The sequence below is a fragment of the Rhinopithecus roxellana genome, chromosome 11 (assembly GCF_007565055.1).
Source record: "Rhinopithecus roxellana isolate Shanxi Qingling chromosome 11, ASM756505v1, whole genome shotgun sequence".
Classification (NCBI taxonomy): Eukaryota; Metazoa; Chordata; class Mammalia; order Primates; family Cercopithecidae; genus Rhinopithecus; species Rhinopithecus roxellana.
This window is the reverse complement of record NC_044559.1, coordinates 136,495,612-136,515,680: the sequence shown is the minus strand read 5'-3', so window position 1 is coordinate 136,515,680 and position 20,069 is coordinate 136,495,612. Positions and strand designations below refer to the sequence as shown.

Here is a 20,069-nt window from a genome sequence, read left to right as displayed (position 1 = left end):
TTTTCAAAGAAGTTTTAAGAACTGTTGGGGCAGAAGGCTGGGCCAGTGGCTCAAGCCTGTCATCCCAGCACTTTGGGAGGCCGAGGTGGGCGGATCACCTGAGGTCAGGAGTTTGAGACCAGCCTGGCCAACATGGTGAAACCCCGTCTCAACTAAAAATACAAAAATTAGCCGGGTGTGGTGGCAGGCGCCTGTAATCCCAGCTACACAGGAGACTGAGGCAGGAGAATCGCTTGAACCCGGGAGGTGGAGGTTGCAGTGAGCCGATATCGTGCCACTGCTCTTCAGCCTAGGGGACAAGAGCGAGACTTCATCTCAAAAAAAAAAAAAAAAAAAAAAAAGCTGTTGGGCAGATCTGTTTATTCATGTATTTGAAAGCATATAAATGTGGGCAGCAAGAGGGTGTGAGTTGTAATAGACAGTAACTGAAATATCTATTATTGGCACCTGCTATTTGCCACACCACTATTCATGGTGTGCATTATTTTGTCACTTTGCTCAGGGAACTTGTCTACTAAATTCATTGCAAAGTGGGCTGGTTAAAGGTTGCCAAGGGTCAACGGGAGGGAACCAGGGTTCTTTCCAGGGAGCTAAAATGAGCCCAGTCTGCTACTCTGGCCACACCAGCTGGCTGTCAGGGCCCTGGGCAAAAAGCATCTCTCAGTGTTCAGATGACAGAAGTCCTCCTAGCAGGAGGACTTAGCCAAGGTCACCAAGTATTTAGGATGGAATGAGGATTAAGCCCAAGTTGGCTGACTCTTCCTTCAGTGCTCTTTCTGCTGTGCCATGATGCCCTCCTGCTTTTCAAAATGAGCAAGGAGCCCGGGCGCTGTGGCTCACGGCTGTCATCTCCATACTCTGGGAGGCTGAGATGAGCAGATCTCATCTCAAACTTGAGGCCAGGAGTTTGAGACCAGCCTGGGCAACATGGAGAAACCCCATCTCTACAAAACATGTAAAAATTAGCCAGGCGTGGTGCTGCATGCCTACAGTCCCAACTACTCGAGAGGCTGTGGTGGGAGGATGGCTTGAGTCCGGGAGATTGCGCTACTGCACTCCAGCCTGGGTGACAGAGTGAGACCCTGTCTGAAAAAAAAGGAAAGAAAAGAAAAAAAGAAGGCCAAGCATGGTGGCTCATGCCTATAATCCCAGCACTTTGGGAGGCTGAGGTGGATGGATCACCTGAAGTCAGGAGGTCGAGACCAGCCTGGCCAACATGGTAAAACCCTGTGTCTACTAAAAAATTCAAAAATAAGCCAGGCGTGGTGGAGTGTGCCTGTAGTCCCAGCTACTCGGGAGGCTGAGGCAGGAGAATCGCTTGAATCCGGGAGGCAGAGGTTGCAGTGAGCTGAGATCGTGCCATTGCACCCCAGCCTGGGCAACAGAATGAGACTCCCTCTCAAAACAAAACAAAACAAAACAAAACAAAAACAAAACAAGACAGAGAGAGAGACAGAGAGAGAGAGGAAGTGTGGCCCCTTATAGCCCTCAGGTACTTGGTGGGCTAAACTCCCGCTAAATTCTATTCATTAGAGAGTTGAGTTAGAGGTGGTAGCAAATTTAAAAACAAGGTAAAGCAATCAAGTGTTGATTAGATTCACAGAGCCCTCTACTGGCTACTTAAGGAGGTGCTGTCTAGGAATCCACTTTCTTTTGTTACCTGCTTAGTAAAGAAAGATACAACTTGCACGGTGTCTCTCCCACCCCCAAGGGGGAATCTTTGGAACCCTGAAACCTTTGATTCTGCAAACTTATTTCATTTCCTTGGGCCCCTTTGTGTTGGTTCACCTTTTGTACCCTAGATCAGGCGGGCCATGTCTGTCCACAAGCCCAGGTGCAGGCTCAGGAGCAGCCTGTGATGGGAAATGCAGCCTCTGCTGACGGGCTCCAGTTTCTTCTGGAAGGACAGTCAGCCTTTTTCAGTGCCTGGAGCTGACCTCCCTCTCCCCGTGGGAGGTGAGAAAGTTGGAAGCACTTTTACAGCCACCTTAAGCAAGTGCCCCAGGAAGTCTCCTGGGTAGTGGGGGAGGCTGGTTTATGGCTGCTGGGCTGAGTCATGGTTCTGAGAACACTCCTCCCAACACAGGGTGAAAACACACCCGGTCAAAAGGCACAGCTCTTTTCTCTGCGGTCGGGCGGTGAGTCCCCTTCTTTGTCTCTGTGCTTCCTGCCTCTAGAATTGTCCAGATCCTGGGCCAGACTTGCCTGCAAGGGTTACTACTGAGACCCTGGAACAATTTCTAAAAATCTCCCATACCAGCGTGGAAACAAAAATAAAACAAAATGAACAAAGGAACATAGAAACCACTCTGACAGATTCTTTCCCAATTCAATATATTGACATTATTTGACCTATTGATAGCACCAGGCCAGACCTGGTCGCTGACCTGCAGATTGTTCATCCATAGGACAACTGGGAGGTTTTCAATGTGTATTTTTTACAGCTCTGTATGTCAACATTACAAAAAGTGGAAATGTTACTTATAATTCCACCTTTAATTTACTTCTAATCTCAAACAGTTTCATATTTGCTATTTTCTGGGTGGAAGCCTTCCTAGTTTTTCTTCATCCTGTATGTTTTTAGTTATGTTTATAAGTTACATACAGTTCTGAACTGCTTCCCTCACTTACTGTTGTAGTGTAACCACTTATGTAGATTGCTTCATTATCATCATAATTATCATTGCAATGTCTTCCTAATATCCAATCAAGTGAATATGCCGTAATGTATTTAACCTTTTCCCTCTTCCCTCTTGTTGGACATTTGGATACTTTCTTTTTTTTTTTTTTTTTTTGAGACGGAGTCTCGCTCTGTCGCCCAGGCTGGAGCGCAGTGGCGCAATCTCGGCTCACTGCAAGCTCCGCCTCCCGGGCTCACACCATTCTCCTGCCTCAGCCTCCTGAGTAGCTGGGACTACAGGCGCCCGCCACTACACCCAGCTAATTTTTTGTATTTTTAGTAAAGACGGAGTTTCACCGTGTTAGCCAGGATGGTCTCGATCTCCTGACCTCGTGATCTGCCCGTCTCGGCCTCCCAAAGTGCTGGGATTACAGGCGTGAGCCACTGCGCCCGGCCACATTTGGATACTTTCAAAAACATTTTTAATAATTAAAATATTAGGCTGGATGAGGTGGCTCATGCCTGTAATCCCAGCACGTTGGGAGGCTGAGGCAGGATGATCACTTGCCTCCAGGAGCTCGACAGCAGCCTGGGTAACACAGAGAGACCTGTCTCTACAAAAAATACAAAAATTAGCTGGGCATGGTGGCAGATGCCTGTAGTCCCAGCTACTTGGGAGGCTGAGGTGGCAGGATCACTTGAGCCCGGGAGGTTGAGGTTGTAATGAGCTGTGATTGCACCATTGCACTCCAGCCTGGGCGACAGAGCAAGACCCTGTCTCAAAAATAAAATAAAATAAAAGTATTGTTATGATAAACCTTGGTAGAGGTTTTTTTTTTTTTTTTTTTTTTTTTTTTTTTTTTTTTTTTTTTGAGACAGAGTCTCGCTCTGTCACCCAGGCTGGAGTGCAATGGTGCGATCTTGGCTCACTGCAACCTCTGCCTCCTGGGTTCAAGTGATTCTCCTGCCTCAGCCTCCCAAGTAGCAACCTCTGCCTCCTGGGTTCAAGTGATTCTCCTGCCTCAGCCTCCCAAGTAGCCGGGATTACAGGTGCCAGCCACCATGCCTGGATAATTTTTGTATTTTTAGTTGAGACAGAGTTTCACCAGCTTGACCAGGCTGGTCTCGACCTCCTGACCTCAGGTGATCCACTCACCTCGGCCTCCCAAAGTGCTGGGATTACAGGTGTGAGCCACTGCACCTGGCCTTGGTAGAGATTTATGGTTCTCCATAGTCAGGATTATTTCCTGAGAATAGGTTCCGGAAATGAAAGCCCTGGGTCAAAGAGCGGAATCTTTTTATGACTCTCGATTCATAATGTGAGACCTTTGGACTAGATGACCTCTAAGACCCCTCCAGCTCCCACCTTCTGTAATTCAGCAGCTCTGAGTCTTGAATGTTTGAATTTGCTCTTTCTAAGTGAAACGCACTGCTGGTTGGCTTTCTTGCTTAGAAGATATGTCTCATGATGGTTTGTGCGTCTCTCCAAAAGTGGGCTTGGTTTTCTGCAGCCCCGGTACTTTCCCTTAGTGCCTGGGACGCGTGTCCCTGGTTATACATACCCCACATGCCCCACATGACTTGTTTGGATTGGAAATAGGTGCTTTTTGTCCCACCATATGTTTCACTTTTCCCTTCTAAAAACTGTTCCTGGTGCTGTGGGAGATACAGAAAATCAACAAGAAACTGTTACTGAGTTGACATTCTTTCGGTCATAACCTTAACTTACTGAAAGAGCAGCAGCAAACCAAGTGCTCGATGACCCTGTTAAGCCCCAGTCGCAAATGACCCCAACTGGGCCTCAAAAAACAGGACTTACACAGAAGAGATAATATTGTATGGATGCCTGGAGTTTTTAATACTCTCAGGCTAAGCAAAAATGATCAGTAGGTTCAGGGGCACTGTGTGAGGGCCCTTTGGGTAGGAAAGAATCAAGTTCGGTTCCCACATAGAGCGTCCCACCCTTCCCCAACCCCAGTTACTTGGGTCACGTCCTTTGCATCCAGTTTTCTTGGTTTGTGTGCGGCTGTGCCAACCAATTAGTCATAAATAGCCTTAGGGGAGCAGGAAGTCCTTAATGAAGCCTGACCTGGTTCCATCCTGTTTTCTCAAATATGCTGAAAGCTCAATTGTCCTTTTTTGCTAATGGCTGTCTGATGATTTTCTGATCTTTCTCTGGCCCCCGAGTCCCTGGAGCCGTGGGACCATTTCAGTGTCTTGGGTCCTTTCATTGTCACGGGACTGAGCTGGGTCCTAGCCTCTGAGGCCTGGCGGATGGCCGGGGCCCTGTCCCAGCCTGAAGGTAATGTGAGCCCTGTGCATTTGGTGTAATTTGTCTGTCAGGCTTATGCACCCCCCACAGAGCTGTGAGCCAAAGCCAGGCCATGGGGGTGAGGGATCTGGAGACTATGTTACAGTCCCACATAGCCACAGCTCTGCAGCCCTCTCCCCTCACCTCTCACTTGGGGACAAGAACTTTGGCCTTATGTGGCTGCCTCAAAGGGATGCTGTGGCGATGAGAATAGGTGACATACATGGACGCACTTTGCAGACAGTAGCACGTGTTCTTCACCCTGGATAAAATGCCCTTTCACCAGGAATGTGCCAGGATAGAGCCTTGTGTCACCTGGAGGGTGGAGAGTGCTCAGTATAGAAACAAGGCTGGCAAGGATGGGGCACATATGCTCCTGTCTCTCCTCCTGCCCCCATCAGTAATCCATCCCAGTGAGCCTGGGGTTCCAGACTGCCAGCACCAATTGATTAGTGTTAATTAGTGTGAGGGAGGAAGCTTTGCTGCCATCCCTGATGTGACTTATTACTGTCAAGAGGACTGAGTATAGCCATAGTGATTTGTATAACTTCCCTCCTTTGGGTATGGTCTTCTGTCCCTGTTCCCTGGTTACATGAGTGAGATCCACTCATTATCAATAGCAATTTGAGCTGACTTTAAAATTCAGCTTTATCTTAACTAGAACAACTCAGTTAAACCAAAATAGACATTTATGGCTGGGTGAGGTGGCTCATGCCTGTAATCCCAGCACTTCAGGAGGCCCAGGCGTGTGGATCACTTGAGGTCAGGAGTTCAAGACCAGCCTGGCCAGCATAGTGAAACCCCATCTCTACTAAAAATACAAAAAAAAAAAAAAAAAAAAAGTAGTCGGATGTGGTGGCACCTGCCTGTAATACCAGCTACTCAGAAGGCTGAGGCAGGAGGATCGCTTGAACCTGGGAGGTGGAGGTTGCAGTGAGCCGAGATCTCACCACTGCACTCCAGCCTGGGCAATAGAGTGAGACTCTGTCTCCAAAAAAAGGCGGGGGGGGGGGGGGGGGGGGATTTAAAGGACTAGATTTTAGACATTGCTTTTGGAAACTGAATTTAGTTCTGAGCTTCCTAGCAGCCAATAAACAAAGAGAAACCTGTTTGGCTATATCTGTGATCATCATTGGATGAAAGAAAGCTTCCATGTTTAGGAATCTACGATTCAAGCTCTAGCTGGCCTTTTTCGGTGGAGAGGAATGGGACACTGATGAGGGCCCTGAACTGGGAATCGGAAACCCTGAATCCTTCTCAGTTTCTGCCTCTCCCTTGTCTCATCCGAATAATGGGGGAATCATTTTCTCCTCGGAGTCTGCCCTTCAGAGGAGTGACTCCACACCTTCTCAGCCTTCGGTTCCATTCTGCTTTCCCAACTCCCTTCCCTGTCCTCTGCCTGATGAGGGGTCAGATAGGGAGCCTTTGGGAATCCACTTCTCGATGCTGTCCCCGGAGTCAGGAACGCAGCTTGCTGAGGGATGTCGGGGTTTCGGCCTCGGGTGGAGGGCGAGGGCCCCTAGCAGCGCCCCCTGGTGGCGGTGTCTGTTCCAGGTGGACAGGTTCCTGTATCACATGCGGCTCTCCGATGACACCCTTTTGGACATCATGAGGCGGTTCCGGGCCGAGATGGAGAAGGGCTTGGCGAAGGACACCAACCCCACGGCCGCGGTGAAGATGCTGCCCACCTTCGTCAGGGCCATTCCTGATGGTTCCGGTGAGTGCAGTCGTCCGCTGCCAGGGTCCCCGGCTCCTCTTGGCTGATGGGTATCTAAAGTACCTAAGATTTGCCCCGTACCTTGGCTTCTCTCTCTAGCCCTCTCTCTGCCGTCCCGCCCTCCCCACCCCTCTGTGCTTCAGTCCTGCTGAATCCCTCCTGGTTCTGCAGCCCCAAGGCACCTTGGCTTCTCTGCCCATCGTGGTCTCACACATCTGCTCCCTCTCCTCCCGGAGCATCTCCGTGTTCTTCCCTGGTGAGCATCAACATGGCTTTTCCATCTCAGCGTCGCGGTCCTTGCCTCCATCTAGGAAGTATCTCGTGCTGGGCTGGGTGCTTGTCAGGGCACTTGTCACTTTGCAGTGTCCCCCACTCTGAGTCTCCACCAAATTAACCACTCAATCCATGGGTCCAAGGTCTCACTCACCACAGTGTTCCCAGCACCTAGTAGAGTGCTGGGTGCATGCCAGGCCCTGATATATTTGTCGAATGAGTAATAAATGGCGCTGGCTCCTAGGTATCTAAATTCTAGGCCATAGAGTATGAGTAATGGAAGCAAGAATGATGTAGTGGAAATCATATTCAATGATAATTCAACAAACCTGGGTCTGAGGCCCAGCTCTGTCACTCTCAGTGACCCAAGGCAAGTGTTTAGCCTCAGTTTGCCCATCTGTAGAATGAGAAATGGCCCATGTATCTGTTTCCTATGGCTGCTGTGATGTATTACCACAATCCCAGTGGCTGAAAGCAATCAAATATATTCTCTGACAGTTCTGGTGGACGGAAGTTTGCAATGGGTCTCACTGGGCTAAAATTCAGGTGTCGGCAGGGCTGCGTTCCTTCTGGAAGCTTGAGGGGAGAATCCGTTTCCTTGACTTTTCCAGCTTCGAGAGGCCACCTGCATCCTTGAGGCATGCCCCTTTCTGTTCTCAAAGCCAGCAGTGTAGCCTCTTCAGGTCCCTCTCTGACCTGACCTTCTGCCTCCTTTCAACATTTAAAGATCCTGTGATCACATTAGTCATGCTTAGATAATCCTGGATAATCTCCCAACCTCAAGGTCAGCTGATGAGCAGTTTTGATCCCATCTGCAACCTTAATTCCCTTTTGCCTTGCACCCTCAGATATTCACAGGATCTGGGGATTAGGATATGAGCATCTTTGTGGAGGGGTGGGGTGGACATTGTTTTGCCTACAATGGCCTAGAACTCTCTAGAGAGGATCTATGAGGTCCAATCCAACTCTTCCATTCTCAGCCTCTGGATGAAGCCATAAGAGGGAAAAGGGCTGCTACTGGCCAGGTGCGGTGGCTCAAGGCCTATAATCCCAGCACTTTGGGAGGCTGAGGAGGGCAGATCGCTTGAGGTCAGAAGCTCGAGACCAGCCTGGCCAACATGGTGAAACCCCACCTGTACTAAAAATACAACAATTAGCCAGGTGTGATGGCATGCACCTGTAATCCCAGTTACTCGGTCGGCTGAGGCAGGAGAATCGCTTGAATCTGGAAGGCGGAGGTTGCAATCAGCCGAGGTTGCACCACTGCACTCCAGCCTGGGTGACACAGCGAGACTCCATCAAAAAAGAAAGAAAAAAGAAAGAGAGAAAGAGAGGAAAGAAAAGAGAGAAAGAGAGGAAAGAAAGAGAGAGAGAAAGAAAGAAAGAAAGAAAGAAAGAAAGAAAGGAAGGAAGGAAGGAAGGAAGGAAGGAAGGAAGGAAGGAAGGAAGGAAGGAAGGAAGGAAGGAAGGAAGGAAGGAAGAAAGGAAGAAAGAGAAAGAAAGAGGGCTGCCATTTACTGAGTAACCACTGCGGTCATGGGGTGCTAGAGACTCGCTGAGCCACATATTTCCTGTGACAACCCTGTTCAGACAGAACCACCAAGGATCAAGGGGTTTCTCGCGTGTCAGGGTCCCAGTGCCCAAACCGAGTTCGTGAAAGAGCCTTGGGGCTCTTGCCCCAAGGGACGAGGGACCTCTGGGCCCAGGGACCTCAGCACAACAGAATCACTGGCCAGATGCTTTGTGTGGCAAGAGCAGGGACTGAGGTTTGGGAGCTCTCAGGCGGCTTTGATGGAATTAGCTGCGTTCTGGACCTCTCTGGAGCAATGCCTGGATCAAGGTAGCTTGGCTCTGCTGGTTGAGAGGCCCTGGGACACTGCACTGGGAAAGGCCCTGTGCCCTCACTTGTGGGTAGGTGCTTGGGGTGGACAGTGCCCTGTCCTGGAGGGACGTGAGCTTCGGAGAGAGACAGCCCTACTTTGAAATCTTGGCTCTGTCCTTGCCACAGCTTGACGACAGTGCTGGAACGTGTCCTTGACAGGGCACCTGGGGCCTCTGGGAGGAAGCACCTGAGTCATGTGGGGAGCACCAGGGCTAAGTCCGCCTGGCTTTCTGGACTGCGGCCTCTCCTCCAGATACGGACAAGGTGTGTCCCCAGAAGCAAGGGAAGGTGGCCTTTGAGGGTCTAGAGGCTCCGGGACAGGCGGTGTCCTCCCGGCCCTAGCTGCTTCTGAAGGTTCAGAAGTGAAAGTAACTAAGTCATAGAAACTCTCTCTTCCTTAGCCAGGAAGATGCCCAGCTCCCCATCCCCGTCTCCGCAGAGCCTCTCACCACACAAAGCATCTCGCCAGTGATTCTGTTGTGCTGAGGTCCCTGGGTCCAGCGTTCTTAATAAGCCAGGTGTTCTTGGTAAATCCCGGCACCGTATATGATTGTCAGGATTTAATGAGATCATGTGGATGGCATGCTTTAAAATCTCTAAAATCTTGTCCCAAGTCCTCCATAGCTCTTGTGAGCTGGTAATATAATTTCATGATTACCAACAAAAAACAAAACTTGCTGGGCATGGTGGCTCACGCCTGTAATCCCAGCACTCTGGGAGGCATGAGGTGGGCAAATCACAAGTTCAGGAGATTGAGACCATCCTGGCTAACACAGTGAAACCCTGTCTCTACTAAAAAGACAAAAAATTAGCCAGGCGTGGTGGCGGGCGCCTGTAGTCCCAGCTACATGGGAGGCTGAGGCAGGAGAATGGCATGAACTGGGGAGGCAGAGTTTGCAGTGAGCTGAGATCGCGCCACTGCACTCCAGCCTGGGCGACCGAGTGAGACTCCTTCTCAAAAACAAAACAAACAACAACAACAAAAAACTCTCCTGATTCCTTATGGCGTCTGTCTCAGAAATGTATGCAGTTTCCAGAGAAGTCCTGAGTTTGCCTACTCTCATCAGGACCTACCTATGAGGGAGTTACCTGTTTGAGCCCTAGTTACCACCCAGCCTTTTGGTCAGGGGGCTACAGTGGTCTGTTCTGACAGGATCAAGTGCCTTGAAAGTGCTGTGTTCATACTGGAGCCTTCTCTGCCAGTCATGGAAGGGGCATGGGAAGAGTGAGGGTGATGGTGATTCTTTGGCTTGACCCCTGCTGGCTCTGTTCCAGACCTTAGCCTCCAGTCAGCCTCCAAGGCCACATAGGCCTTGGGGGTGAGCCCTGGAGCCCTGAGGTCGTCAGCCTGGAACCTGGAGCGTTTCCTAATACACACTTTCCCAGTCCCTCCCCTTGGGGACTCTGAATCTGCAGGAATCTCCACATTCAGCCACCGTGCGTCTTTGGGAGACTCTGCACTGGGGAAGGGGAGGGAGTGAAGGCTTGAGCCCCCGCAGTGACTTAGGAGATGGGAACCAACCATTGGTGTCCAAGGCAGGTCATGGAGGGTCCTCTGGAGCAGGCAGATTGGCCAAAGGAATCTACCCCACTTGGGATGCTGTTTTTCTTTCACTTTCTTTTCAGAAACAAGGTCTCCCTCCATCGCCCAACCTGGAGTGCAGTGGAGCCATCATAGATCACTGCAGCCTTGACCTCGTAGGCTCAAGTGATCCTCCTGCTTCAGCCTCCCAAGTAACTGGGAGTACAGGTGCATGGCACTACACCCAGCTGACTTTTTGTCTTTTGTTTTGTACAGACAGGGTTTTACCATGTTGACCAGACTGGTCTTGAACTCTTGGCCTCAAGGGATTAATTCTCCTGCCTGGGCCTCCCAAAGTTCTGGAACTACAGGTGTGAGCCACCGTGCCTGGCTGGGGATGTTTTCTTGATGTCTGTGAAGACCCCGAGGTCCCACAGACCACTGTTGCCTGGGCAGGTCATCGCTCTCCCAGGGTCCACTGGTTCCTTCTTTCTGGGGTCAGAGACAGAAGGGGTCACACCATGTGGCTTCCATGAAATGGCACCTCAAGCCACTGTTGGAGTGAGGTGTTTGATAGTGATCGCCGTGCGGGTGCTGGGAGTGGGATGTTTCCGCACCGACGCTGGCCAGGTCTCAGCACACCCCCTCCCGTCCGATGGCAGCACAGCAGCCTCTTCTTTTGTTAAACCCTCAGTCTATTCTGGTTGATGTCAGAGGCCTTTGTCCCCAAAATCTCAGATCTTGGCATTCTCTAGCTTAAAATCTTTCTGCTGGCTCCCTTTCACCTTCCAGATAAAGCCTGAGATCCTTGGGGTGGGATAGCTTTTCCAAATCCCTCCAAATTTAACCCAAGAACCACTTTCCAACCTCATTTCTGTGACAGCTGCCCTCCTTTGGCAAAAGCACACTCACTCCTATCGGATGCTCTCTCATTCCTTTGCCCGTGGTTCCTCCCCCTGGGAACCCCCGCTCCCCGCAGCCTGGCAGCCGGACTCCTGCTCACCCTTCAACACTCAGCTCTGTGTCCCCTCCCTGGAGAGCCAACTGCCTTTGACTCTCAGCTTTGATCTGGGTAACTCTCCCTGTGCCTCTCACAATCTAAGCACTGGTCCTACTATATGGAAATGGCTGATTTATGTGCCTGTATTTCGGATCAATTTCCCAGGGAGCACATCGTCTTTCATCTGTACATCCCTAGCACCTGACTCGTGTTACTCAGCACAGAGTAGATGCTCAGTAAATGTGTGGACATAGATTGTGTGATCTACCCTACTTCCTACACAGCAAGACAGCATCTGGGAGAACCGTCTTGCTTGGTGCATAATAAATACTAATAAAAGTTGCACAGGATTAACTCCCTGAATTCCCTCACCGAATAATAAACGGCTCCATCAGCTCCTTTGCGGCTGATCTGGGAAGGTAAGAATTTCCAGATGTCTCAACAAAAACAAAAAAATCGAGCTGGCTGCGCCTTTGCTACTCTAACTATGGTCTATAGACCAGCAACAGCAGCAGCATCACCATGTTGGTCAGGCTGTTCTTGAACTGCTGACCTCAGGTGATCTCCCCGCCTCGGCCTCCCAAAATGCTGGGATTACAGGCATGAGCCACGGTGCCCAGCCTCCACCTTTCAATTAATGGCATCTGTCTTGGGCTGGGCTGGGTCGTGTTCCAATTTCTCCTTTTGGAGTGGCTCTGGCCTAAAAATTTCAGCATCCTTGGCACCTCAAGGGCCGTCGTTTGGTCCCTGTCTCCTCTCCCCTCCAGGAGTGTTTTCCCTCTGCCCATAGGATCATCGGCTGCAGGCGGCTGTCTGCTCCTCGCTGCACACCCTGTCTTCCCCTCATACCTTTATCCGAGTTTCCCCAGGCTGGGAGTACCAGCTGTCTTCCTGGTGATGGCATCCCAGGATGGGCTCCACCGTTGAGGCCACCTTTCATACCACCTGCAAGGACTGTGCTCACACTGGCCTTCTCCAGCTGAAATGCGCCTTCCTGCAGCATGAGCCAGTGGGTTGGGCTCGGGCTGCAGAGTCAGGCAGATTTAGTTCACATCTCAGCTCTGCGCCTTACCTCGAGGGCTCTGAGAAATGGCCATAGTCCTCAGCCTTGGCTAGAGGGCATAATGATACCTAGTGGTTGTAAGATTTGATGACGTTGATTATATGTCCAGCCTGTAATGCAGAGCTTGCCATATCTGTAGTAGACCCTCAATAAATGGAAACTGAATTTGTTTCTTAACAGAAAATGGGGAGTTCCTTTCCCTGGATCTCGGAGGGTCCAAGTTTCGAGTGCTGAAGGTGCAAGTCGCTGAAGAAGGGAAGCGACACGTGCAGATGGAGAGTCAGTTCTACCCAACGCCCAATGAAATCATCCGTGGGAACGGCACAGAGGTACCTGGCAGGTGGCTCCTGTGACAGCAGGGAAGGCGGTGGCATCTGTGTGTGGGGAAACCACACCTTAGCCCATGTCCTTTGCTTTCTCTTCTCTGCAGCTGTTTGAATATGTAGCAGACTGTCTGGCAGATTTCATGAAGACCAAAGATTTAAAGCATAAGAAATTGCCCCTTGGCCTAACTTTTTCTTTCCCCTGCCGACAGACTAAACTGGAAGAGGTAAGGCCAGAGCCCGCGGAGGGAAGCAGCTGTGCAGGAACTGGGGCTTGCGGAATGTGTTTACGGGCGGGAGTCAGGCTGTGCACAGGAGAGAACAGCAGGAGCTTTCTTGTTTGTCTTTTTCTTTTCTTTTTGTTCTTGATGAGGCGTCAGTGTGAGGCAGAGAGCTTGTTAACGCAGTGGCCTTGATTTTATGATTAACGTGGGCACAGCTCGGGAAAGTGGAATGCTTTTCAGTAGCTCTGAAACCTTGGTGTGAGGAATTCCTTGGAGGGCTTGTTTTAAGCACAGACTGCTGGGCCTACTGGAATCGGTGTTTCTGCAAGGAGGCCCTAAATTCGCCTCCCTGACAGGTTCCCAGGAGATGTGATGCTGCCTGAGGCCTGCACTTAGGACCACTGACATAGCCAACTAGAAGAAGCGTGGGAAGGCTGGGGACTCTGTCCCTGTCATGAGCCCTCAGGAGGAGGATTAGAATGGGGACACTGGAGTGAGAATGTCCTGGAGCAGACACAGAGCCTGGAGTACACAGTCTCAGCTGTGCCACCTGCCAGGCGGGGGTTCCTGGTAACTCATCTCTGTGTGTCTCAGTTTTCAATCTGTAAGCAGGAGGAAGCTAACCCGATCTTATGTGCATAAAGACAGCAAATAAGGGGACGTTCTGTGAAGAGTCTAGTCTCCCCGGGCCACTCCTGTCTGGGTTGGGGACGCTGATCAATCTCCTCCTGGCCCTTCTGGTTATGATGCCCAGTTGACAGTCACATGGGCCTCCTTGGGATGTGCTTGATATTGTTGGCTTGAGTCACTTATTGGTGTGGAATAGTGAAAGGGAATGAGCTTCCACGGTCCACACACATGGCTGCGAATCATGGTTCAGTACAAATTGTGTCCCCTTGGACCAGTTCCTTAATTTCATGAGCCTCTTGTTTGCTCTTTGAGAAAATTTTATTTATTTTTATTTTTTTTGTGGAGATGAGGTCTCACTATATTGCCCAGGCTGGTCTCAAACTCCTGGGTTTGATCTGCCTGCCTCTGCCTCCCAAAGCATTGGGATTACAGGCATGGGCCATTGTGTCCCGCCTTGTTTTCTCATTTGTAAAGCAGATAATAATATCTGCTTGTTGGGCTGAGGTGAAGCTTAGGCAAAGCATTTGTAAAGCGTCCAACACTGTGGTTGGGCCTTACACAGTAGCTGCTAGGCTGTGGTGACTGTCCCTGGATTACTTGTCTCTGTGCTTTTGTATCTTATCCCTAAATTCAACAGAGGTTTTTGGAGGGCAAGTAGTGCCTGCCGAGGGCACAGACCTTCCCCGCCAAGGTCTCTCACAATGTGTTGTGTTTAATAGGTGCTTGATAACTATCTCACAGTTGAAAGGTGTCAATCATTTATTTGATTCCATCGTGGGAATTTGCCATCATCTGTACACGGGACAGGCTGGGTTTTACTTTTTCATTCTTTTATAAAGAAAGGATTGAGAAAATAATATAAAGAAGTTTCCAGAGGCCGGACATGGTGGCTTATGCCTATAATCCCAGCACTCTGGGAGGCTGAGGTGGGAGGATTACTTGAGCCCGGGAGGTCCAGGCTGCAGTGGGCTGTGATCTCTCCACTGCACTCCAGCAGCATAGGCCACAAAGCGAGACTCTATCTCTAAAACAAGCAGCCAGGTGCAGTGGCTCATGCCTATAATCCCAGCACTTTGGGAGGCCGAGGGGGGTGGATCACCTGACATCAAGAGTTCAAGACCAGCCTGGCCAACATGGTGAAACCCCGTCTCTATTAAAAATACAAAAATCAGCTGGGTCTGGTGGCGGGCTTCTGTAATCCCAGCTATTCAGGAGGCTGAGGCAGGAGAATCGCTTGAACCCAGGAGGTGGAAGTTGTGGTGAGCTGAAATCACGCCACTGCATTCCAGCCTGGGTGACAGCGCGAGACTGTCACAAACAAACAAAAAACAACAACAAGAAAACATACAAAAAAGTTTCCAGGGAATGTTTGGGTGAGGCCAAGTGGAGCTGGCTGGCAGAGAGAGGTCCCAGGAGTGAGTAGACGTGTGTGTCAGGGGTTCGGGAATCAGGGCCCTGGCTGGATCCTGTAGTGTGGGTGGTGGAATGAGAGTGTGCCAGCTGCTCTTATTCGAGAGCTCTGAAACAGAGAATCCAGGAAGAAGGAAGAAAATTCTCAAGCTCTGTGAGAATTCATTCAACTTTGAGAATTTAACACACATGCTTTCTTGATAGCTTGGCAGCGGAGGGTGTGAACGTATGGTTTACCCATCCAGGATTTTGTCATTTATCTGTGTTGAATACCCACCAACATCCTTCTCAACAATAACGATAAAAACACGTACCTCGGGTTTTGACACTGTACCTCACACTGTGCCAAATGCCTTATGCGCATTATCTTGTTAAATCCCCCAAACAATTCTATGAGGTAGTTATGATTATCTTCATTCTATATTTGAGAAACACTGCAGCTCAGTGAGGTTAAGAGACTTGCACAAAGTCACAACCAAGAGTAGCCCACCCCAGGCTCATAAGCGCCCCAACCACAGTGCCTTTCCAGAAAGACACCACTTTAGAACCTCAATGAAAATGGCAGCAGGTGCCTGAAAGCATTTTGATTTTTTTTTTTTTTTTTTTTTTGAGCTCTGTTGCCCAGGCTAGAGTGCAGTGGTGTGGTCTTGGCTCACCACAACCTCCATCTCCCGGGTTCAAGCAATTCTCCTGTCTCAGCCTCCCGAGTGGCTGGGATTACAGGCGCCCGCCACCACACCCAACTAATTTTTGCATTTTTAGTAGAGACAGGGTTTCACTAAGTTGGCCAGGCTGGTCTTGAATGCCTAACTTCAGGTGATCCTCCCGCCTCAGCCTCCCAAAGTGCTGAGATTGCAGGTGTGGTGAGCCACTGTGCCCGGCCCAGGGGGACCTATAGTGTCATATCACAATAAAGATTTTTCAGGTAAAATTTAAACTAAGGAAGGGCATTTAATTATATCAAGGACAGGCCGGACACAGTGGCTCATACCTGTAATCCTAGCACTTTGGGAGGCTGAGGAGAGCGGATCACATGAGGTCAGGAGTTCGAGACCAGTCTGACTTTTTTTTATTCTTATTTTTGAGGGAACAGGAAGTCTTCTTAAAAATTTAGTATTATCATTATTATTATTATTATACTTTAAGTTCTAGGGTACACGTGCACAACATGCAGGTTTGTTACATATGTATACATGTGCCATGTTGGTGTGCTGCACCCATTAACTCATCATTTACATTAGGTATATCTCCTAATGCTATCCCTCCACCTTCCCCCCTCCCCACAATAGGCCCCAGCGTGTGATGTTCCCCTTCCTGTGTCCAAATGATCTCATTGTTCAGTTCCTACCTATGAGTGAGAACATGTGGTGTTTGGTTTTCTGCTCTTGAGATAGTTTGCTGAGAATGATGGTTTCCAGCTGCATCCATGTCCCTACAAAGGACACAAACTCATCCTTTTTTATGGCTGCATAGTATTCCATGGTGTATATGTGCCACGTTTTCTTAATCCAGTCGGGAACAGAAAGTCTTAACCAAAGAGAAATTTCTTTGTGTGTGTGTGTGTGCGTGTGTTTTTCTAATAATAAAATAAATGGTAATACTTTTTCAAGGTTAAAAAAAAGAGAGAAGGAATGGAAAAGTTTAAAGAAGAAAATAGAAATCACCACTTATCTCAACATTCAACTATTCTCGCCACTAGAATTGTGGGTTTTTCTTTCACTCATAGCTATATTAAGCACAAGTGTTATCCTGTATCTATAGTTTAGGAAATCTATGGTTGATTCCAGTCACCAAATATTTGAGACAAAAAGAAAATGTACAGTTGTATGTAATTGCCTTTTTAATTTAACATTCTATCACAAGCATTTATCCCTCACTTCCCCCATCCACCTTCCCTGCAACAGGGAGGTTTGAAGAAAGCCACCCTGTGCATCTCTTCCGGCTCTGTCCGGGGAGGCAGGGATGTTGTCATAGCCTGTGAGGGCAGAAGTTAAGGAGAGCTACCACACGGCGGCGCTGTGGTGCAGGGAAAAAAGCCTGAGAGCTGGTCCAGAGTCAGAGACCTGCGTTCTGCTTGGGCTCTGTCCTTCACTCGCGGTGAGATTCAGAGCAATTTCCTCCCTCTCTCAGTCTCAGGGTTTTAAAATCCATAAATTGAGGGAAATGGAGGAGGTGTGGTCAGGAAGTTTGTGAGCTTGGGTCAGCTGCTCTTGACTGAGAAGACTTGGGCGATTCTCTTAACTTCCAAGTTCTCTTCCAGTCTGAAAAGTTATATGATTATTTGCGATTTCAGACACGAAACTCAGGAAACACCATTTGTAAGCAATGGTTGAGAATGCAAATTGAGTACCATTTTTCTTTCTTTCTCCTTATTAAGAGACGAGGTCTCCTTATGTTGCCCAGGCAGGCCTGGAACCCCTGGCCTCAAGTGATCCACCTGCCTCAGGCTCCCAAGCAGGTGGGACTACAGGTGCCGGCCACTCTGCCTGGTTGAGAATCATTTTTCTAAGTTGAAATTAAGTTCCTGAGACAGTCCTGCAAGGTTCCACCATGTTAGTTCTGTTCTGTGGACCTGGCAAACCATGCATTCTGCATGTATAACACACCAGGTATTTTCATTAGAGCATTCCTTTGAGAGAGGTAGGGAGGTACATTTCCATTTTGCAGAGTAGACTGAGGCTCAGAGATGTTAAACGGCTTGTCTAATGTCTCGTGAATCCAAGAGCTCTAACTTTTCAATAATTACTCCTTCTGCTACCATATATTTCAAACCACTCAGATGAGAGTAATACAGTCATTTAAATTATTAGAAAAGGCTGCAGAAGTGATGTTTTAAAAAATTGGGGTGATTCAGCTTAGAGAAGAGAAGGCCATGGGGGATGCATGTAGGCATGAAGTTTCTGCAGCTCAGTTGCCCATTGCACATCTCAGCACCCTTTTCATTCAAACTGGACCTGAAATCTTCTCCCAGGGTGTCCTGCTTTCATGGACAAAGAAGTTTAAGGCACGAGGAGTTCAGGACACGGATGTGGTGAGCCGTCTGACCAAAGCCATGAGGAGACACAAGGTGAGGAATTCACCTCGGTGTGAGAGGCTCTCCCAGCCCTAGTTCCTTTCTCTTGGGTTGGAGGGGGTGGGGGTGGGGTGAAGGGTCACATATGGTGCCTGCCTCGAGGGAGAATCAGAGAAGGAATTGATCTTAGAAAAGGTCCTACTGTAGTACAGATGTGGGCAACTTGGATGAACCGACAGAGCCTTGGTAGGCAGGGCTTGCACAAATCGCTATTGAAAGGTGGCCAGCTCATCCCTGGGCCTCCCCAGCAGCCACAGTCCTCTTCCGGAGGTCTTGGTTAGATCTAATGCTGTGTGTAGGCCCTGCACACCCTCCTCTCTGAGGCCAAAAAGATCATATTCTTTCCAGGCTGGTTCTGTATTTCACTGTCCACTCTCTGTCCATTAAATATCCCTATTTGTTGAATGTATTTTACAATAATTTAAACTACTGCAAAAGCAAGACCCACTCCTTGCTGAGCTGAAAAGTACACAAACCCAAATTGCTTGTTACCCTGACAGCAAGAGGCATGTTTTGCTGCATAGCCTTCCAGTCTTTTTTTCTTTAAAGCTGGGATCTTATTCTTTTATAGCCTGCATTTTCCCTTATTGTTTTCATTTTGCTTTTTTTTTTTTTTAGAGATGAGGTCCTGCTGTGTTGCCCAGGCTGGTAGTGCCTGGCACTCCATCCTCGAATTCCTAGGCTCCAATGATCCTCCTACCTCAGCCTCCTGAATAGCTGGGACTATAGGCATAAGCCACATGCCTGGCTCTCATTTTATTTTAAAATGTTCTTCCAAACTTTGGGGGATATTGGTGCAATAAGCCAAGCCGACTTGGCAGAACAGGAAATCCAGACAGGAAGTCACCAAGCCACACATGGGGAGGACTTGGCCGAGTCTGTGCCTGCTGGCTGAGATGTCCCCATGGGTGAGGACGTTGGTGTTTTCTCCTGGAAATGCCACTGCTCCCAGGATAAACATGCTTTCCTCGATGTCTTCCCAGGGTCCCACAAACAAAGGCTGAAACCTGGGTGTGATGTGTGCCTGTAGTCTCAGCTAGTCAGGAGGCTGAGGCAGGAGGATCACTTGAGCCCAGGAGTTTGAGGCTGTGGTGTGCTATGTTTGTACCTGTGAACAGCCATCACACTCTATCCTGAGCAACATAATGAGACCCTATCTGTAGATTAAAAACTAAAATTTTTTTAATTAAAAAAAAAACAACAACAAAAAGCAAGGGCTGGAGTCTTGGTGGCCTGTCCCTCATATTTCCACTGCAGAGGCCTTCATCCGGGCTCCCCGCTTCAGCTCCGTCGGCTCTTTCTCTCTCCTAGACCCTGAACCTTGATGAGGCCTTCCTCCTTCAGACAGGCCCAGCAGGCAGGATCTAGGGATGTCTCAGCAGCCACCTTCCCTGCCCGCTGCCTCTGTGGGGAAGGAGGGAGGGAAACACCTCCTTCCCACCCGCTGATGCCCTCTGGCCTTGTGTTCGGCAGGACATGGACGTGGACATCCTGGCCCTGGTCAATGACACCGTGGGGACCATGATGACCTGTGCCTATGACGACCCCTACTGCGAAGTTGGTGTCATCATCGGTAACTCAGTTGGACTGGTGTTTTGAGGGTGGGGGAGAAGGGACTGTTGGGGAGTTTCATTTCAGCAAGCTCTGAGTGAAGTCGGCGGGATTAGGAGAAGCAACATAGGGACATGTAAAATTCATTCATTCACTCATCCATTCATCCATCATTCAGCAAGTGTTTACTGAGCACCCGCTGTGTGCCGGGCCCTGGGTGTGGCACTGGGTTCCGAGTGGGGAGTTCTTGTGCTCCGGGAACTTTCAGTGCGGAGGTGGGTGAGAGGCCCAGAGAGCCTAAACTATTAAGATAATTTCAGGTGGTGGTTAGCGTGATAAAAACAAAAAAAGACAACAAAGACAGTGATGTGACCGTGAGTGAGACGAGGCTTCAGGGAAGCCTCTCTGAGGGATGGCATTTGAGCCGGGACCTCAGTGGTACAAACCAGGGGGCAAGGTAGAGGTCTGGG

General features: G+C 49.3%; 1 protein-coding gene across 2 annotated transcripts in view; it reads left to right on the top strand.

Moving 5' to 3' along the window:
* The window catches only part of HKDC1 (hexokinase domain containing 1), a 48,770-nt gene that overhangs the window by 847 nt on the left and 27,854 nt on the right, over nucleotides 1-20,069 (top strand). Inside the window, exons 2-6 of one of the 2 annotated variants that reach the window (XM_010362818.2) lie at nucleotides 6,486-6,648; nucleotides 12,569-12,717; nucleotides 12,819-12,938; nucleotides 17,947-18,042; nucleotides 19,522-19,621. In XM_010362818.2, the coding sequence (XP_010361120.1) occupies nucleotides 6,486-6,648; nucleotides 12,569-12,717; nucleotides 12,819-12,938; nucleotides 17,947-18,042; nucleotides 19,522-19,621 (628 nt within the window). The remainder of the gene's footprint in view (nucleotides 1-6,485; nucleotides 6,649-12,568; nucleotides 12,718-12,818; nucleotides 12,939-17,946; nucleotides 18,043-19,521; nucleotides 19,622-20,069) is intronic. The other variant, XM_030940769.1, reaches the window with a different exon arrangement.